This window comes from Chiloscyllium punctatum, chromosome 5 (assembly GCF_047496795.1).
Source record: "Chiloscyllium punctatum isolate Juve2018m chromosome 5, sChiPun1.3, whole genome shotgun sequence".
Lineage (NCBI taxonomy): Eukaryota > Metazoa > Chordata > Chondrichthyes > Orectolobiformes > Hemiscylliidae > Chiloscyllium > Chiloscyllium punctatum.
In genome coordinates, this window is record NC_092743.1 from 37,764,438 (window position 1) to 37,790,363 (window position 25,926).

The 25,926-nt window shown below is 39.3% G+C and overlaps 1 protein-coding gene across 2 annotated transcripts in view; it reads left to right on the plus strand.

The window, feature by feature from the left end:
• wnt3a (wingless-type MMTV integration site family, member 3A) overlaps positions 1 to 25,926 on the plus strand; it is a 74,744-nt gene that overhangs the window by 41,228 nt on the left and 7,590 nt on the right. For both annotated transcript variants that reach the window (XM_072570052.1, XM_072570050.1), the window contains one exon: positions 24,907 to 25,148. In XM_072570052.1, coding sequence (XP_072426153.1) covers positions 25,013 to 25,148 — 136 coding nt within the window. In that variant the 5' untranslated portion in view covers positions 24,907 to 25,012. The remainder of the gene's footprint in view (positions 1 to 24,906; positions 25,149 to 25,926) is intronic.

Below are 25,926 nucleotides of genomic sequence, written 5' to 3' on the forward strand. Positions count from 1 at the left end.
TATTGGTACATTTTTATTTTGCTTTGTTTTCTGCATACTTTATCTTTGGTCTTTATTGGCATATTATAATATTGACAATTTTGAAAATATGTATCAGCACTATAAGTGGCTGGGAAAGTTCTTAGCCATTCTTCACTGGTGATTTTAGCCAACATGCTTGCAAGTATTTAATCTTGTCTTTTGCACTTATAACAGCATAACTTGCAGTGCATGTGTGTAAGAGTTTAGCTCCAGCATACTTGCAAACAACTTTAGTGAAAAATATGATGCTCATTATCTTACTTTACCATAGTTAAAAATCACTCAACAACCAGGTTATAGTCCAACAGGTTTATTTGGAAGCACTAGCTTTCAGACCACCACTCCTTTATCAGGTGGTTAACCATATCTTGAGTTCCCCTTAATTTTGGATGACTGTAATTAATGTTATGACCAAGTATGGAGAGGCGAATAAATTCCTCTTTTTACTACTGAGGTCTGTTATGATATTGTCTGAATCTTTAAAATATGTGATTTTTGAATTCAGTCCTTAGTTGACTGTGTAAAGAAATAACCATCCGGATATTTTGAGTTAACAAAACTAATGGCAGAATCTTCACAGTTTCTGAATAACATGGGCTATAGTGAGAAATTTGGGAAAATCAAGTGAGATGTCTAGTGAGTTAATGTTAGATGTGAAGATTAAAATGTCACATTTTCTAACCAAGTGTAGGTTATGAGATGAGATTCTCACTAGTAAACGAATCATTGACAGTAAGCCACATCCTGGCTATGATATAGGGGTGTGCAAGGGGATACTTGAATAGCTGAAAATGTGTTGCTGGAAAAGCACAGCAGGTCAGGCAGCATCCAAGGAACAGGAGAATCGACGTTTCGGGCATAAGCTCTTCTTCAGGAATCAGGCTTATGCCCGAAACGTCGATTCTCCTGTTCCTTGGATGCTGCCTGACCTGCTGCGCTTTTCCAGCAACACATTTTCAGCTCTGATCGCCAGCATCTGCAGTCCTCACTTTCTCCTCGGATACTTGAATAGGCAAGTTTACTCAATATCCTGGAGTTAAGGTTGTAAAGTGGACAAACACAGATTTAGATAAATGGGATGCATGGGGACTTGATCGTTCACAACGTGTGCATTTGATGGGGAGGGCTACCAAGAAGGGAATGTTACATTTGGAATTTATCAATACTAAGAGTTTGAGCCTGAAATTTCCTGTTTGAGAAGTAACTGGTGTTGTCCCCCATCATGGTGGAAAAAACAAGTCCAAATAAAGAGGAAACTGGCTGCAAATACACATTCTGTGAAAGAGGGGACATCAATTTCAAGTGGTGTGAGGTCCTTCAAAAAACAGCAACATTACACAGACATGCATAAACTAAAGCTGACACTTACTTACGAACAGCACACGTAGTCTGTAAATGTCAGACATTAACCTCCTGTCAGCAGTCCATATACTGGCCCCAAGTCCTCCCTACCACATCATCCACCAATAGCTATGATGCAACAGCAATAGTCAGTTACTTGGAAAGATTGACCCAAGTCACTGAAATAGCAGATGCCTTGGTTTTCCCATAGTCTGCACATGGTACAGGAGCTGCTCAATTCACAACTTCTATCAATCATCTTTTAGTGCTAAAGATGGCTGGGCTCTGTACCTTCACTACTGTAACTTTGGTTAAACAGACATTCACATGCACAGATGAAGAAGAACAGTGAACATATATTTATGTTACAAATCAAATCAGACTCCCTATCCCTGTATTCACAACACAGTAAAACTAAAACATTCAATGACACAAAATTGACTCCAATTATTCCTAACCAGACATTTTGAATAATCAGTACCAGACTTTGTGAAAACCAAAATCACACATCAGGTTTAGAGCTTAATCAAAATAATTAACATCCTCTTGATCATAGTGTAGCGTTAGCACAGCAAAATTAAAACACGAAGTGACCGACTTAACGTCTATGATTCAAACCAAATCTTCATCGATTTTAGCCTCCCCACTCTCTCAAAGTTGAAAACAGGCAAACAGACATACTTAAGAGATAAATCAAAAGAGAAACTAAAAGAGGTGTAACAGGCCAGTTCACTTAAGCAGAATCCAAAATCTGTAATATTAGAGGCACATGGGATTGTGTATTGCTTGGTTTTTGAAGGCAACGATGCGTGTAAGTAGTTTGCAGTGGACTCTGAAGGATATTCACTTAATTCTTCAGAAATTCTATTCTCTGCACTTCTAATAAGGATAGTGGGAGAACATCTTGAAAAATGTCCATATTTTAGAGGAGTAAGTGCTGGATGCCTTGAAACACATAAAATTGGATAAATCCCCAGGATCTGATCAGGTCTACCCTAGAACTCTGTGGGAAGCTAGAGAAGTGATTACTGGGCCCCTTGCTGAGATAGTTGTATCATCGATAGTCACAGGCGAGGTGCTGGAAGACTGGAGGTTGACTAACGTGGTGCCAGTATTTAAGAAAGGTAGTAAGGACAACCCAGGGAACTATAGACCAATGAGCCTGATGTTATTGGTGGGCAAATTGTTGGAGGGAATCCTGAGGGAGAGGATTTACATGTATTTGGAAAGGCAAGGACTGATTAGAGATAGTCAACATGGTTTTGTGCTTGGGAAATCATGTCTCATAAACTTGATTGCATTTTTTGAAGTAGTAATAAAGAGGATTGATTAAGGCAGAGTGGTGGATGTGATCTATGTGGACTTCAGTGAGGTGTTCAACAAGGTTCCCCATGGGAGACTGGTTAACAAGGTTAGATCTCATGGAATACAGGGAGAACTAGCCATTTGGATAGAGAACTCGCTCAAAGGTAGAAGACAGAGGATGGTGGTGGAGGGTTGTTTTTCAGACTGGAGGCTTGTGACCAGTGGAGTGCCACAAGGATCGGTGCCGGGTCCACTACTTTTCATATTTATGTAAATGATTTGGATGTGAGCATAAGAGGTATAGTCAGTAAGTTTGCAGATGACACCAAAATTGGAGTAGGCAGCGAAGAAGATTGCCTCGGATTACAGCGGGATCTTGAACAGATGGGTCATTGGGCTGATAAGTGGCAGATGGAGTTTAATTTAGATAAATGTAAGGTGCTGCATTTTGGAAAAGTAAATCTTAGCAGGACTTATACACTTAATGGTAAGGTCCGAGGTAGTGTTGCAGCTGTACAGAACATTGGTTAAACCACGTTTGGAATATTGCGTGCAATTCTGGTCTCCCTCCTATCAGAAGGATGTTGTGAAATTTTAAAGGGTTCAGAAAAGATTTACAAGGATGTTGCCAGGGTTGGAGGATTTGAGCTATAGGGAGAGGTTGAATAGGCTGGCGCAATTTCCCTTGGAGTGTTGGAGGCAGGGGTGACCTTATAGAGGTTTATAGAATCATGAGGAATGTGGATAGGGTAAATAGACAAAGTCTTTTCCCTGGAGTGGGGGAGTCCAGAACTAGAGCATAGAGAGCATAGGGTGAGAGGGGCAAGACATAAAAGAAACCTTAGCGTGACTTTTTCACGCAGAGGGTGGTATGTGTATGAAAGGAGCTGTCAGAGGAAGTGGTGGAGGCTAGTACAATTTGTAACATTTAAAAGACTTCTGGATGGGTATATGAATAGTAAGGGTTTGGAGAGGTATGGGCCAGGTGCTGGCTAGATTGAGTTCAAACTTTGGTTTCTCTTTGAATGACTTGTTATTTTCCTGTGAGGGCCCAGTTAACAATTATTTGCTATCTGTTTGAGCACAATGCATCTCCAAAACCGAAACATCCATTACATTCTTTGAACAAGAATCAGCCTACAATGAAATTACAGGTCTGGCTTCATAAGTAAATATTTGTTTCTTTGCTACTCACAGTCTAAAAGGTAACTTTCAGCTCTCAGCTCACAGTTCACAGCTCCAAAAGCAAAATTATAAAAAATTTGATTCAAATAACGAAGGTCTCAACACTTCAAAATAATTAAGAATGTGTAATTTTATGTTGTAATGGATAGCTTGCAAACAAAAATCCATTCTTATAATTAATCTAAAAAAACATTTATTCCTTTCTTTTCAAATTTGATGGTAATTAGTTGTTCTCCAGAAATGAATATTTTAATTATGGCATCCACTTGAAACTTGATGTACAGGTTCAATCCAATCAGCATTTCTTGGTTTAACATGGACGTACACTACTCCTATTGCAAATAATATTTGGAGCAAATATAAATTTGCTTTGCTTAAGATTTGTGTGTTCCATATTATCACCTTGCGTAGAAAGCAACAAATTAGATGTGGTATCTTTGGTATTGGTCAGCATGTTATCCTTCTGGTGCAGTCTCCTAACCAACAGCAGTATCAGATAGGTTAGAGTGTCTGATGCTCTAAAACTGAAGCTCCTTGCATCATCCAGAATTGGTAACTTGTCTTCACAAAAAGCATTGCTAAGCTTAGTCTTCCATGCGAAGAAAAAATTGCTGAAGCCCAGCATTCTAATAGGTTGGTGGTAAATGTGTGAGAAGATTAGATTAGATTACTTACAGTGTGGAAACAGGCCCTTTGGCCCAACAAGTCCACACCGCCCCGCCGAAGCACAACCCACCCATACCCCTAACCTAACACTACGGGCAATTTAGCACGGCCAATTCACCTGACCTGCACATCTTTGGACTGTGGGAGGAAACCAGAGCACCCAGAGGAAACCCACGCAGACACTGGGAGAATGTGCAAACTCCACACAGTCAGTCGCCTGAGGCGGGAATTAAACCTGGGTCTCTGGCGCTGTGAGGCAGCAGTGCTAACCACTGTGCCACCATGCCGCCCACAAAGTTCCCTGATGGACTTGTCTAGCATGCTATCCTCAGCCATATGAAGTGACCATCTGTGGACATATGTGCTGCCTAAAGTTCATGTAGATTACATTTTTTATAATATAAAATCCATACAATGTGGAAACAGCCATTTACAGTGACGTGGCACCCAGGCTACCTATGTGACCTCATGAGGTTTGCTTATTTCTTTCCATCCCAGTACACCTCAGTGCAGTCCCATGTTCCACAGCTAGGGTGGAGGAGGTTTGGTCAGGTGACCCTGGGGTCATTTTTGTCCCGAGGGACTAGACATGCTGAAAGTGTTCTGCCCAGAGGCAGATGCACCATCCTTGGCTCGGATTGTCACTGGTTTGAGGGTGGCAGCCAGAGTGAAGATGGAGGAGCCAGCCACCTCTATAATACTCTGAGGAAAGCCTGTATGTGGTTCCTCCTCCAGCTTGGTACCTACTAGCACTACTCTGTTTCGTTGTAATGAAGGGAAACTTGGGGTAAGCTGAAGGTCCCTCATTACCTTGTAGCTGAAGTATTGGAGTACAGGACCATGGATAACTCAAGCAGACCTCTGAGACAGCTAGACCTGGTGCTCCTGGAGGCAGCCAGACATTTGCATACCAGAGACAGTAGGGTTCAAACAACACTGCTGCAATCCTGCAGCCTTTGTCAGGTTGTGCAAGGCACCCGACAGACCTGCCTGCTGCTCCTGTGTCTGTTCATGCAGGTCAATGAAGTCCTGCATTGCTGACACCATGAGGGTTCTTTTGTGCCTTGAGCTGAGTTAGTGCCTGGTCTATGACAGACCTCTGAGTGCCAGCTGCCTGGGGCATTTCTCCCTTGACCAGCTGCGGAGACATGGCAGTGAAGTGCTCACTAAGAGGTTCTCCTGACTCTAATCTAGCCAACGTTCCTACCAAGCTGTCAGTTTCTGTAATGGTTGAGGGTACAGGAGGCAGCCTTACTGGTATCTCCTCTGATGGAGCCATTCTGTCTTCCTCAGAGGTGAAAAAGGGTATACTTGCAGGGCAAGACTCTTAACAGCAGTCACACTGGACATCCCATTGGGGTCTGCAAGAGACAAAAGAGAGAATGCATTGTGACAAAGGGTAGAAGTTGTGGCATGTTAACAATACATTCCAGGTGGGATTAATCAGAATGAATAATGCCTTGTACTTGGTGTCTGAGGCCTGGATATTTCAGAATCTGCAACAGGACCCATTCCAGGCATTATTGAGATCTAAAATCTCAGAGGGGTTGAGTATCTGAACACTATGCACTCACTAGTCAAGCTGGCTCTCAATCCTATTAAGGTTGTTTTCTTCTTGAATGCGAGAAAAGGAGAGATTGAGTGGGATGGAAGTGGGAGCTGTTAGTGCTGATGCAGGTGAGGGAAATGTGGTGACATGTCCCAAGAAAGTAGGTAGTTTGCACTGTAATGAGCACTAATGACACTTAGCTGATTTCTGGTAAAAAAAATCCAGCATAATGAATTAGTTTTATTGTGAAACCTTCTCAGCTAACATGTAAAACTAATTTAAAAATTAAAACCCAGTTTTAATTCAATGCTGTATACATACCAGCATGCAAAATAAAACAGAACAAATTGTGGGTGAAGGGTGGTGAAGGTGAAAAAAGTTAATGTTCATAAGAGAAAAAGAAATGTACACTCTTTAGGTAGTCTTGAAACTCTCATGGTGCTGTGGTTGATGCCAGCTGTCTGTTTTTCTGGGAAGTATCATTTAAACTGTGATGAAGATTTCCTGATGAAGGATTTTTGCCCAAAACATCGATTTTCCTGCTGCCTGACCTGCTGTGCTTTTCCAACACCACTCTAATCTTGACTGTAATTCATCATTTGCAGAGTGAGTTTTGTGGCATTCGAAATATCTTTTGGTTCTAGTTATAATATAATCATTTGCAGTCACAAAGATAGTGTGTGAACCTGGGAATTAGCGAGTGACAAGAGATGCTATATTTTGCAAGGAGATCGGATATTATTTTTACATTATGTACATTCTTCTCAATGATGCAAGTGGATAAACTTTTAATGTTAGGTCCTCTGACATGAGGTTTCAATTGTAGAAAAACTGGGTATTGGCAGGCAATGAAGACAATTTTTTTTTAAGAGGCTTTGATTGCCCAATGTCAAAACTATCGGGATTCTATTGAAAGGGAGCCCTCCTTGCATAATGAGTTTCAGTAGACCGTCTTTGTTCCTGGCAGTTAAGATGGTTCATAGCTTACTGTCCTTAGATTTTTATTAAAGTGTTCAATAAATGACAGGTGTGAAGTTCTGCAGGGAAGCTATCCAGGCATGTCACCTGGTGATTCAATTTCAGAGGGTTTGAGAAACTTGCCAACCCATTGCACAAGTGATTTCAGCCATTTTAAGTGTCTTTGCAGCTTAAGTTACTTCTTTCCCTTCTTAACTCAAAGCCATTAAATCAGCAGATGAAATTAAAGATTAATATTCCATATTACATTTGCGATTAATCAAATTAGTTTATTCTTTGTGATGAGAAACAGCTGATTACATTGGGTATGGTCTGGTATAGAGAAATTCTAGACTACAGTATTGAACATCTTCATGTCAAAGCTAATCATTAATTTAGTCAAACTCTTCTAATGCAACTGTCACACAAGGATGTGCATCTCCTAATTTGTTCTTGGGATGTTGTTAGCTAGAAGCCAGGCAAAAACAGTGAAAGGACCGCGCTGCTACAACAATACCCCACCCACCCCCTCCTGTAACTACCTTCTGCCCCAAATGTAACAACGCCTGCGATATCTGCATCTGTCTGTATAGCCATCTGGACTCACCCTGAAGGTGGAAGAGAGTCATTCTTATCTGCAAGGTGCTGCCGATGATGATGATGATGTATTGCCTGTCTCTAAATATTCAGGCCAGCTATGAATCAAACACATTGGTTTGAGTCTGGAGTCAAATGTAGGCCAGACAATGTGAGGATGGCAGAAACAGCAAATATGCTAATGGTCATCTTCCAAAATTCTATATCCTGGTCTAGTTCCTATGGATTAGAGGGTAGGTAATGTAACCCCACTATTTAAGAAGAGAAGCAGAAAGAAAGCCACAAAGTATGGTTAACTTGACATCAGTGGTGGAAAAATGCTAAAGTTCCTTGTAAAAGATGTAATAGTAGAGTATTTGGAACATAGTGGTAGGATCGAACAGAGTCAGCATGGATTTACAAAGGGGAAGTCATTCTTTATAAACCTGTTGGAATTTTCTGAGAATATAACTAGTTACATGGTTACGAGGAAGCTAGTAGATGTGCATTACTTGGATTTTCAGAAAGCTGTCAATAAGGTTCCACATAAGAGATTAGCATGCAAAACTAAAGCACATGGGAGTGGAGTGCATTGGAAAGAATTTAGAACTGGTGGGCAGATAGGAGACAAAGAGTAGGAAAAAATGGGACATTCTCCAAGTGGCAGGCAATGACTATTGGGGCAGCCCAGGAATCCGTGTTTGGACCTCAACTCTTCACAATATATATTAATTATTTAGATGAGGAAAACACGTGTCACATCTCACAGTTTGCAGATGACATAAAGTTGGGTGAGATGGTGAATTGTGAGGAGAATGTAGAGATGCTTCAATGTGATTTGGACAAGTTAATACTGAATGGTGATAAATTGGAGAAGGAGGTGGCGCAGTGAGATCTGGTTGTCACTGAATGTAAGCAGGTGCAGCAGAAGAAGGCAAATGGCATTTTGGCCATCATAGTGAGAAGATTTGAGTACAGAAGCAGGGATGTCTTGCTGAAATTGTGCAGGTTCTCAGTGAGACCACGCCTGGAGTACTGCGTGAAGTTTTGGTCTCCTTATCTGAAGAAGGATATGCTTGTTATTAGAGCTGAAAATATGTTGCTGGAAAATCGCAGCCCGAAACATCGATTCTCCTGCTCCTTGGATGCTGCCTGACCTGCTGCGCTTTTCCAGCAACACAGTTTCAGCTCTGATCTCCAGCATCTGCAGTCCTCACTTTCTCCTATTCTTGTTATTAAGGGAGTATTAAGAAGGTTTACCAGACTGATTACTGGGGTGGCAGGACTGATGTAGGGTGAAGACACTGGATCAAAATTCATTAGAGTTTAGAGGAATGAGAGGCATTCTCATATAAACTAATAAAATTCTAACAGGATTAACAAGGTAGATATAGGAAAGATGTTCTCAGTGTCCAGACAGTCCAGAACTAGGGATCACAGTCTCAGGATAAGGACAGGGATGACTGGACTTCTCTTCACATAGACAGTAATGAGCCAGTGGAATTCTCTGCCACACGAAATTAAGGCCAAAACATTGAAGACTTTCAAGAAAGATGTACATATAGTTCTTAGGACTAAAGGGATCAAAAGATATGGGAAGGAAACGGGAACATGATATTGAGTTAGATGATCAGCCATAGCAGAACAGGCTTAAAGGCTTGCTCTTATATTCTATGTATTTATGTTCTGTGAGCTTTGGCTTGAGGTTCTAAACCCAGTGGCATTGCCACTAAATCACCAGCTATTCACAGAATTAAACAACTTGGGCAATTATTTATATAATTTTGATCCCAGTATTTTCACCATGGCATAATGGAATGTGCCACATTCTATGGAACCACCAGAGATGCTTTGTGTACACTCACTGACACCATTCGTTCTTCGTAATATCTGTCTAGTTTACACATACATTAACAGCTAGTTAAATTATGTCTGCAATACGTTTTGTTCATCAGGGTCAACTTAAAAGTAAGTACACATTACTTGTGCTGAAACATTGTGGTGTTCACAGCAAGGCTATTCTGGGCACTGGTACAGCACAATGGTCAACTCTTCGCAGAACTAGCCCTTTATATCCTGATGGACAGAGCTAATGACATAATGTCAGTTTTAGTCCTGACTGCCTTTTATAACCCCAGCCAGCTCTTTCCCACCCTTTGCCATTGCCTGCCCATTGCCTTTTTCTGTATATTAAATGCTGGACTCAATTATTTCAAATAAGTAAAGGAGGTTTATTGCTATTCCATCTCCCTCTAAGATTTTGACAAGACAAATGGCTGACAAGTGGATCAGGTTGAAAGTCAACTGCTCAAAGACAAGACAATCAGGGCAGTTTATTGCTATCCTGGAAAGGTGGTGGAGATTTGATTTCCATTTTGCAGAAGATGTTTGTGAGCATCCATGACACTGGTGAACATTTGCTTCGCTTGGAGGATCCTTAGTTTTCTCAAATCATGTCAGAGAACATAGTTATGTTTCAGAGAGAAGCAATCTTCTCTTTTGGTTTTTTTACTCAGGTAGACTTCCGTACATGTGCAATTGGACAATAGTGCCATTGTTCATGTTCAATCATTAGTACATCAGAATTAAGAGCAGAAGTAGGCCATTCAATTCTGCTCTGCCATTATGATTGATCTAGTCCAGGCCTCAGCGCTTGTTTTGTACTAGTTCATGGCGAGTCTTCAATTCCCAGATATTTCAAGAATCTGTCTTCCTTCTTTTTGAATACTTTATTATTTAGCTTCTGCAACTCTCTCAGTTGGAAAATTCCACATCTTCATTTCTTCACATTTCAGTTTTAAATGAGTGTTCCCCTTATTCTACACTGTCATAAATAGACAAGCTGACTGAGCTGTTTTGGTACTGCCTTGAACATCTGAATTGGCTGTATCAAGCTACTAGTATTAACTCTTGATGGTTGTGGTGTCAAGAAAGTCTGATGATCAGATTCCAAAATTTACCTTCGATAGGAAGATATTTGGATAATTCCTCCAAACCTGTGAATTTAGTAGTATCTTCTTATCTTCAGATGAATAATTGTTGGATACCAATATAATTAATCTTCAGTGGTGTATGTTTTTCTCTTATGACCAGTAAACATTCTTTTGAAACCTATGAAGTCTTCATCCTGTTAAGTGAAGTTATATTGATCATTTGGCTTCTAAGGTGGTTGAGGTACTTCCAAATACTGTAGAATTTTAAAAGCAAAGCATACTTTTCTGCTGAGAAGTGAGAAGTGCTAGTTTCTGATGACATGCACTTATTCTAAATTATATTGATTTCTGTATTTTAAGAATGTTTTCTTTTGATTTTGAGCCCTGTCCTACTAGTGCCATGGTATTCTCTGTCAGGGTTGCTATAGCCTCTCTCTCTTTAACCAAGTGATTTGTTCAGTTAAAATAGGAACACTTGCCACACAAAGTTTACATTTATTTGGATGACTGTTAACCTGTACAATCTTTTGACATATCTAGTTCGCATGAGTCACCTGTTACCCAAAGCAGTAGTTGATTCACATCTTCCAAAGGTGGCATTTCATCATATGTTCCGATGAAGCTGTGTTTTGGTAGTCTGGGTTTTCTTCCAAAGACACTTGCTGTAAGGTGTTAACCTCTCTGTGTAAGTAATCACTATAAATTCAGAGGTGCTATGATTGTTTTTGATTTTTGATGTTTTATTCTCTTTTTTAATTGAGATAAAGCTGGACTTTGTTTCTGTTTATGAGTTTATTTTAATTCCAAACCTAGAACAGTAACTTCTAACATTAAAAGGCTTTAAAGAGACTAACCTACAGTGTTTTGATGTATTTGTGCCTTAGAGAGTTGACGGTATTTGATGAGCTTCTAAAGGAAAGATGGCTTTCAGTTTCCATCATTCTTCTATGCTAGTTTTGAATTTCAGCTTCTTCCACTATCCAGATCGTTCCAATATGAGATAATCTGTGATGGTCATATATCTAAAAGAAATGGACAGACATTCCGACAGTAATTCTGACTCGAATTAGTTTGGCTTGTGAATCACCAAAGTCACAAAATTCTAATAATGCATAAAGGTAATTAATAAAGTTTTCAACAGGTTCTCCAGGAAACCATATTCTTCTATTAAATCTTGCTCTTCTGATTTATAACATTGGTACTGATGAAGAGTAATTGTCAAAAGCTCTTATCATAAAATACATTAAAAGGAATCTGGATGGATACATGAATAGGAAGGACTTAGAGGGATATGGGCCAAATGCTGGCAAATGGGACTAGGTTAATTTAGGATATCTGGTTGCATGGATGAGTTAGACAGAAGGGTCTGTTTCCGTGCTGTACAACTCTATGACTCTGACTCTAACATTAACAAAGGTCTCTCCTTTTGTATTCTGAAATTTTAACACATGATCTGCTAAAGGATAAAGAATTTTTTTAAAAGTTCACTTGCTCTATCTGGGCTGCTTCAATCCTGAAGCAATTCTATATTGCATGAATGGTCTCTGCATACAGTTCAGTTTAATTCTGTCCAAAGGACTTGTGATTTTATATTTGCTTAGAAGTGTCTGTCTACACAGACTTTTCAATATATTTCACTGTTTCTAGTTGTTTATGTGTCCAGAAATGTCTTAGTGTTGCTGTTCTTTTTTAACTGCGACCTGTTGCAATCAGAGATTGTGTTCTTTCAACTGCTGAATATTTAAAAACATGCAGCTTTCTGAATGGATTTTTTTTCCTCTTTCTTATTCTTAGACAGCTGGAACTTTTTTGTAGATCTGAATATTTCTTCAGAAGATGAGCAGTGTTAACATATTACATGAGACTGTAATGGTCACCTGTGCTCCTGTGGTATAATTTCAGATGCCTACACTGCATGTAGAGTGTAATGCTGTGTAGTCTTATTCTCTGGAATCATTTAAGATGTTTCTTAGCCTTGTATAAATTCACTGCCACCAATTCTTTTTCTTGGTATTAGTTGATAGCAAATGGGGAATGATGCTCACACCAAACCTTTTGCAGAAGCTAGGTGCAATCATGATGAAAAGTGTAGAGGTATTACATTATTACTTAATGCTTCGCTGTGTGACACCCCGTGATATATGATTTCTCTTCTGAGATATCAGGCTTAAGTTAAAAGTAAGCACACATTACTGCTAATGAAACATTTGGTATTGACAACACTTCAATGAAAGAAGCACTACACACCTGTTGGCTCCTCTCAGAAACAGTCCTAATACATATGATTATCACATAATGTCAAGTGCTTTAAGGTACTTGTATAACAATTACCACCTTTGAATAATCTACAATGATAAATGCTGTAGACCAATAAACAGAACACAAATTGTGGCTCAATGTTTAACATCCATATTACAGAATGAAATTAATTTTCACTGTAAAGGTATGAACCTATTAGGACAGCGAACATAAACAATTAAAAGGCAAATTATGCCTGGCATATTAACAGAGTTCTTTGAAATAATACCTGTATGAATAAAAGGAATTCAGTAGATGTCTGTTTATATTTTTTAAGGTCCTTGGATGCCATTTGGGAGGCTTAATCATGTAATCATCTAATACTTAAAAAGGGACCATTGACGCAGTGAGTAGTATTTAAAAGAGCTGATAGGAGTCTTACCCTGCAGCTAGCAAGTAACCGCACATTACCCCTTTTCAGATGGTCTGTCAAATCAAATACCAGGCAGCACTTGACTGGGCAGTGGTGTGCATTCCTCAAGATCAAGGACCTGAGGCAAAGATTCCACCCCTAAGAACTCCAGGCAAATCAAACAGTTCTTCACTGTTTGGCAGTGCCACTGCTGGGTTGATGTTTGCTGCCAGTACTATACCCAGCCACCCTTTGGGTCACCATGGACTCAGGGCACAGGTGTGTGATGGCATGATGTGGCCTTGGGTTAGGATGGGAGTGGGATTATTGGTGGGGTTGTCAGCACACCATACCTTCCCACTGCAGGGTCATTTGACTAGGCACTGACTGTCTTTGAGTGAAGGACTCCACATATTGTTCACATCCTGGAGTTCACAAGGAACCACAAGAAGGTTTGCTTCATGAGCTCCCATCATAGCACATTCATTCCCTGATGCTGCGTGAATACCAACACTAGTACAATTAGGCCTCAAGTGGGATTGAAATTGCCAACTTGATTGTAATTGTTCGGTGGGAAGGCCACCCATTAACCTTGGCACCATGAATCTAATCAGAATCTAATCTACCCTCCTCCCCATCTGTCACTCTCCCACCCAATTAAATGTCCTAACACCACCAAACTTGCCATGTGGGAGGGTATGAAATTCCACCCATTGAATTATTATGAATACACTGCCTAAAAGGGTAATGGAAGCCAATTCAATAACTTGCAAAGGGAATTAGATAATTACTTAAAAATAACAAAATTGCAGAGCAAAGAGAAAAGGCCAGGAAATGGTACAAATTGGATGACATACAGAACCAACAAAGGCATAATGGGGCAAATGGTTTCTTTATGGGATATATTGTCCTATGAATCCGTGAACAAGAAAATTTAAACCCCAGAGGCAATTGTTTGTATTGTTATTCTCCTTCAAATATATCATTCGACAGTAGATTATTTATGATATCAATATTTGTAAATGGCATAAAAATTATGAACAATGAAAACCATGAAGAGTTCAGGAAACAGTTTCAGTATAACACAGATGAGGAAGATAAGGTAAATTGTGAAATTTATTGCAGGAAAATACAAGGGAGTAAAGCTATTGAGAAAAAAGTCAGAAGGCTTAGGTGTTCAGATACATCGATACAAGCAAGTAATAAAGTTTTATGAGTTATACACTTTACATTTGGTGTACTGAGTATAAGAGAAAATATGCTAAATTTATAGTGATCATACATCAGACTGTAGTTAGTATTATTCAGATTTCAGACACCATTTAGAAAGAATGGCAAAAGGTCAACAGATGGCACATTACTACACTGACGGGAGAGTTTAAAATTGATTTGTCACTGGTACATTTTAGTATTTATTTTGCTTATGCATATAGTGTAAATTATTGAGAGGTTGGTTAAGTAGTTTTGTAGACTCATGTTTGAAGTAAAGATTATGGTTCAGATTAGCATATAAACTAACATTATGGTACTGGTATAATATTGCTGTGCCAGGTATGCTAGTCTTTTGTTGAATGTTGAACAAGATTTGACTACTCTTGTTTACTTTCAGAATATGGGCAAAACAAAAAAAGGTGATATCTATCTGCCTCAAGATCTTCACCTTGAACCATAGTTATTTCATTGGTGGTGTTGTGCAGGAAAATTCATTAATAAAAATTGTTGATAGAATATTAACCCTTGTTTCAAGTAAATTGGATTGCAATGCAACCTTGTTAGAAGCAATTCAGAGAACAATCACTTGATTCATTCCTGGGATGAAGGTATTATCCTATAAGAAAATGTTTAGGTTGTATCTATATACATTGGTGTTTAGAAGAATGAGCAATGATTTTATTAATGGCAGATGGAGTTTAATTTGGATAAATGTGAGGTATTACATTTTGATAAAGTGAACAAGGGCAGGACTTAAAACAACAAATGCTAGAGATCACAGCGGGTCAGGTAACGTCCATGGAGAGACAGCAGGACTTATACAATTAATGGTAGTGCCCTGAGTAATGTTGTAGATCAGAGAAACCTAGGGGTTCAGGTACATAGTTCTTTAAAAGTTGCATCACAGGTAGAAAGGGTGGTTAAGAAGGTCTTTAACATGCTTGCCTTTATTGCTTAGTATAGGAGTTGAGACATCATGATGAGGTTGTACGGGACGTTGGTGAGGCCACTTTTGGACTACTGTGTACAATTCTGGTGGTCCTGCTATAGGAAGGATATTATTAAATTGGAGAAGGTTCAGAAAAGATTTACAAGGACTGAAGGGCTATGGTCCAGTGGAAAAAAAGTCTCAGCTTATCCAGCTTATCTTTATAACTCAAGCCTTCCATTGCTGGCAATATCCTGGTAAACGTTTTCTGAACTCTTTCCAATTTAATAATATCTTCCTATAACAGGGTGAGCAGAACTGCCCAGAACAGGTCTCACCAACATCCTGTACAACCTCAACATGATGTCCCAACTTCAATACTTAAAGGTCTAAGTAATAAAGGCAAGCATGTTAAATGTCTTCTCAACCACCTTGTCTACATGTGACACAAATTTCAATGAATTATGCAGCTGAACCCCTAGGTCTCTCTGTTCGACAACACTACACAGGTCCCTAACATTAACTTTGTACATCCTGTCCTTGTGAGTTTTACCAAAATGCAATACCTCTCATATCAAAATTAAACTCTATTTTGCAACTCCTCAGTGCATTGACCCAATTGGTGAAGATCTCTGTGTAATCTTAGATAATTTTTTTTATTGACTACTATACTATCAACTTTGGTGTCATCTGCAAACTTACTCACCATGTCTCCTAAATTCTCATACAAATCATTTATATAAATGACAATTAATAAGGTGCTAACTCATTTAATTCACCACTGATTAAACTGTACATAGTGAACAATATGTGCTGTTATCACAGTTTGGTCAAACTTTTTATGCTGTCCTAAGATGGAGGGGATGATGAGGGTGAGTTTAGGGCATGTTAGTACTGTTGGTGTGTGTATGTATGTGTAAGCGTTTTCAAACGAACAAGGAGGGATAGGTAATGAATAGAAGAGTTAATCTGGATAGGGTAAATAGGCAAAGTCTTTTCCCTGGGGTCGGGGAGTCCAGGACTAGAGGGCATAGGTTTAGGGTGAGAGGGGAAAGATATAAAAGAGACCTAAGGGGCAACTTTTTCACGCAGAGGGTGGTACATGTATGGAATGAGCTGCCAGAGGAAGTGGTGGAGGCTGGTACAATTGCAACATTTAAGAGGCATTTGGATGGGTGTATGAATAGGAAGGGGATATGGGCCGGGTGTTGGCAGGTGGGACTAGATTGGGTTGGGATATCTGGTCGGCATGGACGGTTTGGACTGAAGGGTCTGTTTCCATGCTGTACATCTCTATGACTCTATAAGTCATTAAAAATGAAGGTAATGTGTGAATACAGTGCCAATAATTGTACATGAGAATTGCAGAGAGATTGAGAGTGAAGACAGAGACTTAGAAACTGAGTAACTCCTAAATAGAAAAAGAACAGATATTCCTTCATGACTTATTCTTCTCCTCTAAGTCTGAAACCACTAGTAACATTTTTATCCACCTATCAGCCAATCCACAGATCATTAAATGATGGTGTGCCATTATCCTAACCACAAATGAGTACTAAGAATCTGATGTAGCAGGTGTCTGTGTGTAATGTGGGTTGGATGTGTGTAACCTGACCCTTTGTGGAATCCGTCACCTTCACAGGAACCTGGATCAAAGAAATCAGAAAAAATAATATGCAGCAGAAAGAAACAAGTGAAGCTGTCTGGTTGTGTGATGTCTGAAAGATTTCTGATTTCTGTATTTTTATATAAACAATGGAGTGAAACGGAAGGCACAGACACTGAAGACAGGCAAATCAGTTACAGGTCAGAAGAGAAATTGCCTTTCAAATACCAACAATTCAAATACAGCGCAGTTTAAATCCAGAGTAAACCTCACTTTAGGTTGTTCTATAAAACTTACTAACAGATACAGCACAAATTAAATACAATGATCTGTCTACCTTGAATTGACTTTAACTCATAGCAGAGACTGTCGAGAATGCCAAACATACTCGGTGAAAATGTGTGAAGTACAGGATATCTTGCCTCTTAAGCCTCATAGTATGAATCATGCTAGAAGAGTAGGGACAGAAACAACCTTTTAACAGGAGGATCAAAGAAGGAAAGGATAGGGACAAGATCCTTTCCTGGCTGAGTTAATGAAAAAGATCTGCCAGGATACTTAGCATATGGCAAATCTGTGTGGGTTGCCTGTCCTTCAGTTGCAAAGGTACATAATGCATAAAGGGTTAGAAGACAGTTTAGAAAAATCTCAAACAATGTTGCAAAACAAAGTTTTCAACCTATTTTTCAATGCCATCAATGCCTTAGAAAGTACTCCCCCCCCCCCCAACCCCCGATATAAAGTGTTTAAATGCACCTTAACTGATTTTCCCCAGTTGCTGTCCTGTCGAATCAACTTACATAAATACTGTCAAAACTGAGAGCTTTTAACCATTCAATCCTGGTTTAGATGTCATACAAACATTAACTTTTCTACTGAGGTAACTGCTTCTCCTGATCTCTTTTAGAGAGAACTAAAATTGTTTCTGATCCTAGTCAGGTCTCCTCTGAAATGACATAAAAGCTTTCAGTCTCTGGGTTTTCTGAACTAAAATCAGTCTTTGATTATTATAAGTGAAGACAAGCTAATGGCTTTCACTGTTTAGCCACCCTGTCATAAACCTTCACAAGTTAGTTAATTTTCCATTAACACACAAAATCGTCTACAGTCACTTCCTTTCTAAGCAATGCTTAGGACGCTGTTCTGGAAGGACTTTCTGATCTTTAGTTTTATTTGAAATAAAAAAAAATTCATGTCCATTTGTCACTGTTTGGAAACCAGATGCTGAAAGTGATTTTAATATATTTAAATTGTGGCATTGTGAATCTACCTGCATCAAATGGACTATAGCAGTTCAGGAGGGTAATTAGGGATGAGTAATAAATTCTGGGCCAGCCAGCCGCACCCACATCCTATGAATAAACAAAATAAAAATTTTCCACATTTTATCACGACTTCCTTGACTATCAAGCCCTGTTGTTAGATTTGAACTCTATAGAAAGGACCTATTCCTATACTACTTGTTTAAGGATTTTCCTCTGGATATTGAAATGGCACAACCGATAAATACTCTCTTTATACTATAACTTGGTGATTTTTAATATATGCTTACAATGTCCCAGGTTGCTTGGGATTCCTATGGGCGAGGGTCAGACTCAGTTAGTCAGCCTTTGACAACACTCCTATTGTGTCTTTGTAGTCATGATGTAGAGGTGCTGGTGTTGGACTGGGACGGACAAGGTCAGAAATCACACAACACCAGATTCTTGTCCAGCAGGTTTATTTGAAATCACAAGCTTTCAGAGCACTGCTCCTTCATCAGATGAAGTGAAGAGAAGCACACAGGCACAGAATTTATAGGCAGAGAGATCAAAAGATCATACAAATGGTGTGAGTAAAGTGTTTACAAGCTGAATAATAAGTTTCTGCAGGTGATCAGAAGTGTCAGATAGTTTGGTCAACTACTATTCACACCATGTCCCCTCTGTAGAGGAAACCTGACTAGCAAAACTGATCTGTTTGACGTCTTTCTTTATTTTGCCTCCTGACTCTGGCTCTTAGCATATAAGGCAATATCTTCAATTGGATTATATGTTTAGGTTATAACCTCACCCTGGCCATCCAGGACCACCTTCACATTGTCACATCCTGCTCTCAGCAAGGATTCTCGACAGAATTCTTGCAGTGCAAATTAGCTTTCATGTTTTCAGAAGTATGACTGTGCATGTCAAGTCAACTTTTCTGGCTGTAAGCACTTTAGGAAATCCTTCCCCCACCTCATCCTAGTTCTAAACTTCCAGCTCAGCACTGTCCCCATGACTTGTCCGGACTTGTCCTACCTGCCTATCTCCTTTTCCACCTATCCACTCCACCCTCTCCTCCCTGACCTATCACCTTCATCCCCTCCCCCATTCGCCCATTGTACTATATGCTACTTTCTCTCCACCCCCACCCTCCTCTAGCTTATCTCTCCACGCTTCAGGCTCACTGCCTTTATTCCTGATGAAGGGCTTTTGCCCGAAACGTCGATTTCGAAGCTCCTTGGATGCTGCCTGAACTGCTGTGCTCTTCCAGCGCCACTAATCCAGTATCTAAGTTCTTTCCCTTCCTTGTCTTTGAAAATTGTCCAGGGTAACATACCCCTAAAATGTATTACCAAGTTTATCCCTTTGATTTTTCGATTTCCATTTTAATCCCCTTAGTTTTTGTGTTTTCCTCTAATTCAAATGCATGAATGTCATGCGCATTTGTCTTGGTCGTTCTTCAGCTTCCAATTTGTTAAAAGCACTGTTAGTTTGTGATAGTTTTCTCGGTTGATATGTAAAGGTGTTGAATAACAGGCTACAGTAATGTTAAATTGAGGATGGCAGAGACCTTCCTGTGCATTATTTATCGCAGATGCCGGTATGTATTACAGCGCTAGTCAGCCAGCAGCCTAGTCAATCCATTTGCTTTTGCAAACATGTACATAAATATTAACTTCTTGTACAAAATGTACAAAAGTTTAGAAATTTTAGGAAGCTACATTTAGTACTACCCTTAGATCTCCGAAACATCCAAAAAGCCTATTTACAATGACTTAGTCAAAGTGTATTTACAGTGTTTTAGGCAATGTGGCAGCCTTCAGTTTTACGGAATATGATTACAAAGAAACAACACTGATGAATTTTCAAAGAACGTGGTTTGTTTTTGGTGGTGATGATTGACGATCGAGCATTGGTCAGAACATAGGCCCTACAACTAATGCTATTGTTGGAGAAACAGTGCAGGAAAACAGGAATTAGGAAGGGAGAACAGATGAGAATAGGAAAGACAGAAGAGAATAAATATCAATAGGTTACTTATGTTACCTACCAATAATGACAGATGCTTTTGCCTCATCACTTACGATTAAATGTACCTTTACAGCCTCAGTAACACAGACCAAAAGGTTGCTGACATTTTGAAAAAGTGCTATTGTTATATGAAGCTCCACCTATCTCAGACAGTAGGCCACTATTTTTTAGTTAAAAAATTGGAACCCAAATTGCCATTGTTGTTCAGAGTGGTACAGAATATGCCCTGGGGACATTGGACCAGTTCATAAATGCCGACAGCATCCCTATCTTGTGTTGTCTGTCTTGCCATTTTGTGCTTTGCCCTCTCAGCCAGACTTGCCAGGTGCATATTACCTCAAAGTCAGAAGTCATACAACACCAGGTTATAGTCCAGGTTGGAGTCCTGCTCCTTTGTCAAGTATTTGTTTTAAGAAGCCCTCACTGTCCATTTTTTATATTTCTTGCTAGTTTATTTTCTCTCTCATAATTATGTTTGGCTCATCTTTTGTTGGCTTTCACAAAATTCCCATTTCTCTGGCTTACCTCTAATATTTGCTTCATTGTTTGTTTTTAATTTTAATTTCATGCTATCCTCAACTTTCTTGGTTAACCATAGTTGGTTTATTCCCTACCTACAATCCTTCTTCTTCAATGGAAAACATTTTTGTTGTGCGTCGTAAACTATTTCTTAAACCTCTGCTTTGTTCATCGACTTTCTTTTCTGCTAAACCCATTTCCTAGTCCACTCCACCCAACTCCTTCCTCACTCCTTTTTAATTGCCCTTATTTGCATTTAGCACAGTTCTGACCCAAGCTTCTTACTCTCACTCTCGATGTTTAGTTCTACCATGTTATAGTCAGTATTTCTTGGGAGCCTTTTTACTCTAAGACCATCTATTAAACGCACCTCACACATTACTAGATCAAAATAACTTGATCTTTGCTTGGACCCACAACACATTGCTCTAGGAAACTGTCCACAATATGCTCTAATCTTCATTGTAGATTGGGAAAATCAATTTGGTAGGTACAACAAGGACAGAATTCATTAAGTCAGCCATTATTAATGTATTGCCTTTTTATATGCCCTGGTTATTCTCTGTTCTACGGTACAGCTACTGTTAGAGTTTTTTTGACTACTCCCACAGTATAGTTTTCACCTTGTTATTTCTTACCTCTGCCCATATAGATTCTACATCCTCCAATCTAAGATCATTTCTTGCTATCTTACTTATCCCATCTTGTAGTAGCCACTATCATTTACTTCTTGCCTGTCCTTTTAAAAGTCACATCCCCTTGAATATATAGTTCCCTGATTGCTTTGATTTCTTTGTAGGCATGTCTCCATAATGGCTGTAAGATTATACCCATTACCCACATCCATCTGTGCCTTAACCTAACTTGTCAGTTCACTTCCTGCTTTCATGCACTCATAATTTCCCTTATTTAAGTTCAAAATGCTAGTTTGGATTCATTTCTCTCTCCCTCAAACTGAATATAACATTCAATCATATTATGAATGGAGCTATCTAGGGACACCTTCACAAAGTGACCAATAATTAGCTCTCTTATTGTTCAGTACTAGATGGTTCAAAATCACACAACACCAGGTAATAGCCCAACAGGTTTAATTGGAAGCACACTAGCTTTCGGAGCGCTGCTCCGAAACCACCTGATGAAGGAGCAGCGCTCCGAAAGCTAGTGTACTTCCAATTAAACCTGTTGGACTATAACCTGGTGTTGTGTGATTTTTAACTTTGTATACCCCAGTCCAACACCGGCATCTCCAAACCATTCTCAGAAGCTAGCCTGAAAACATTCAATGAATTCCTCTTAAAGGCTACTTTTGCTTATCAGATTTTTCAGTCAATACATAAATTAAAAGTCCTCATGACTATTGCCATATGTTTCTGACAAGCTCCCATTATTTCTTCCTCTAATACCCACCTACTGCATAGTTACTGTTAGGGGGCCTGTACACTGCTCCCACTGTGACTTTTTGCCTTCATTATTTCTCATCCAAACTCAAACTGTTTCTGTTTCCTGGTTTTCTAAACGTGGATGTTTCCTCCCTATCCTGCTAAAAATTGATTAATGGAGCTACTCTTCTATTTTTTCCTAGCTGCCTTGTACTCCTCAATATTTGGGTCCCAATCTATATCATCCTGTAGTCTTACTTCTGCGATAACTATTAGATCATATTTATTCATTTCTAGTGGTGCTATCAATCTGTTTGTTTTGTTCTGAATATTACATAGATTCAGTCACAGAATGTTTAGTTTTGTACTTTTATTATTTTTGTAACTGCTATCCTTATCTGTGATTTACTGTTAGGTATGTACTCTTCTATCCTTACTGCCCGGGCCTGTTTACTATTTCCTATAATAAGACCTATCTCTCTTGCCTTCTGTTCACTCTTTGATTTACCACATCTTCCCAAATTTGATCCAATGCCCCCATAATTTAGTTTCAAGCCCTTTCTATCTCCCTAGTTATGTGGCTCATGAGAACATCAGCTCTAGCACAGTCACATGTAGATTTCCCCAATGGCACAGATTCCATTTTCCCCAGGGCTGCTGCCAGTGTCCCATGCGCTAGAACCCATTTCTGTTGTACCAATATTTCAGCCATTCATTGCTTTCTTGAATTCTATTTGTCCAATTCCAGTTTGCTCCATGCTGATTTATTACTCCAGAGGTTATAACCTTTTAATTTTTACTTTGCTCCTCATACTATCTATGCAGAATGTCTTTCCTTGTCCTGCCTCTGTTTTTGCACCTACATTGATCATGATGTTTGGATCCTCCCCTCTCCCAATGCAAAGTCCTCTGCAGCCCTGACACTATGTTGTCTAAGTGTTCCACCTCCCATATATGTTGAAGGAGAGATTTCAGAATATATTGCAATTTGCAATTTGCAGCCACCTCTCTCAAGAAAGGCTACTATTGATATATAGCTTCAACACCAGACCAGCTGATCCAGCTTAGCCTTTGACAAACTACAGCAGTACATACTTAACAAAAAAAACTTCCTTAAGCCAACAAAGTTCCAGTATACAGTTGACATGACTGCACACCTATCCTACAGCGGGGTCTGAACTGTGTATCGATGACTCAGAGGAGAGTGGGACAAAATCCATCAACAATAAGTCTACTGCATTCCACAATATATGATGGATTTTTGATATCCTTAGGGCATCTAGTGAAGGGCAATGAATGTTGCCTTGTTTGTGTAGCCCACATCGCAGAAGCCCAGCCTTGAATGATTGCAAGCTGCTCAATTAAATAAAGTTACCACAGCAAGCCTAATTCTATAGCCCTCAACGTACTGGTGCATTCATATTTTATGGCATAGGAGCAGTAGAAAGTGACTGAAGTTTGTCTCTTTTTTTCTTACACCAGCTAGAGCAACAGGTTCTGAGACTAGATTTTGAACTGACCTTAGATCAGCTTTACAAGATGAGGAATTAAGTGGCAAAAATCGAAGGAAGGTGGAAAAAGAGTTAAATGATTATTCATTGTCATTCATTTTTGTTACATTTTTAAGTTCTTGGAATCAGTCCCAAATACATTGAATTAAACGCGAACAAAGGATTGGAGCAGAGAATGAGATACTTGCATGGTAACAATGGGCAGTATTCAGTTCAGGTGACTAGGCAAAGATGATACAACTGTCAGTGTCACAGGTAAAGAATAGAGGTATGTAAAGCAATGCTAAAGAATCCTACTTAAGCATCAAAGAGCATGGGTGTGTAAGGCAAGATGTCAAGTGCAGTGTAATTTGGAGACCCAGAGTAAAGTGTTGATGGGGGAAGTACAGAATGATGCTGATTCTGTTTTATACACCTGTCAGCACCTGGGTGTAAATGTTCAGGCAGCAGAACATTATGGACAATTTACGGACCAAAGGGAGACTGGATTTTTAATGTGACTTAAAAATGGCAGACTGAGTAAATTTTCCATGCTATTTTGTTTTGTTGTGTGTACAAGGTGACTAATGGAATATGAGATTGAAAGAAACTTAACTTCACACTGTGACCTAGTGGTTAGATTCCATACCTATTTTGTGACAATTAGCATAGCAAACGGTCAAATGGTTAGTGTTAACCTTTTGCCATTGGAAACTGATCAGAAAGATATGTATAAGTGAAAAGGTTGGCAATAGAGAGTATAAGTTCATATTCAGGAGAGTATGCACAAGCTCATGTGACCTTTTCCCTGCTCATTCTGTATGGGGAGTGGATTCAGAGCTGGGGCAAAAGTAACCTTTATTGGACCAATGCCACCATAATCTTGGTACTACATTGTTTAACAGATGAGGCATTATACATACTATCCTGGCCAACACTGATTCACAACTATGGTCACTTCCTTAAAAGAAAATTATCAGTTATCATGTTGCTGCTTGTGGAAGCTTGCTGTGTACAGTTTGGGTGCTATGAGTTCTGTATTATAATAATGACTTAACATTAAAATTTCTTTGACCATAAATTACTTCAGGATATCCCAAAAGTCATGAAAGATACTCTACAAATGCATGTTCTTTGATTTAGTTTATCGGTGCCAAAATTAACGCTGCTGATATTCCCCCTTAAGATGTCAACCTGTGCTCACCTATTCTCACCATTACATTAAACCTCAAAAGAATCCATGGAAATAAATGATAGTTACTTCCTCTGACCTCTGACTTCTGATTAAAAGTGTCTTCTCTTTTATTGCAGGTCATTGGCAGTTGGTCATCAGTACTCAACGTTGGCAACTCAGCCAATCCTGTGCGGAAGTATTCCTGGGCTTGTCCCAAAGCAGTTGCGGTTTTGCCGGAATTACATGGAGATTATGCCAAGTGTGGCAGAAGGAGTGAAAATTGGGATTCAGGAATGCCAGCATCAGTTTCGAGGGAGGAGATGGAATTGCACAACAGTTGAGGATAATTTGGCAATTTTTGGACCTGTTTTGGATAAAGGTAATGAAGTTATGTCATCATTCCAGGAAAGAATACCTCCTCTGTGACAAAGAGACAGATTGGTCAAATTGGTATCCACTATCTTATTGTTGAAAGTAATAAGAGGTCACTCTCTGACTGTGCTTGCTGGGAGCCTCATCTACTGGGAGCCCAGATCAGAAATTTAAGGGCACCCTGCAAATGATTTTCCAAAATATGGTCCTCAAAAATGAGGCTTCCTTGAATGAGCACGAATTGAAATCTTGTCTGTATTGCCAAACTGTATTTTGACTGTTGTTTCTCACACTACACAACACATCTGCATTTTGGGTTTGCAGTTACTTTGATTAGGGACCACGCGCGGTTTTCATTGAGGATCTGGTCTTCAGCCTCAACATTCACCATATTTATCAAATACTTGTATGAAGATATGGAGAATTATATATCCAAATTTACAGATTACCCAAGGAGAAACAATAAGAAATAAAGGTGCACAGGTTTTTAGATAGAATCAGGAAGCAGTCAACATTGGGAAAGGCAATTTTTAAAACAGGCATTAGCAAGTATTTTTTTTTACACAGTGCAATCAATTGTTAGAATGGATTGGAAGAATTTAAAGTAATTGTTAAAGTAACAGTGAAGAAGGCGTTTGGTGTGCTTTCCTTGATTGGTTAGAGTATTGAGTACAGAACATTGGTTGGCCACTTTTGGAATGTTGTGTGCAATTCTGGTCTCCTTCCTATCGGAAAGATGTTGTGAAACTTGAAAGGGTTCAGAAAAGACTTACAAGGATGTTGCC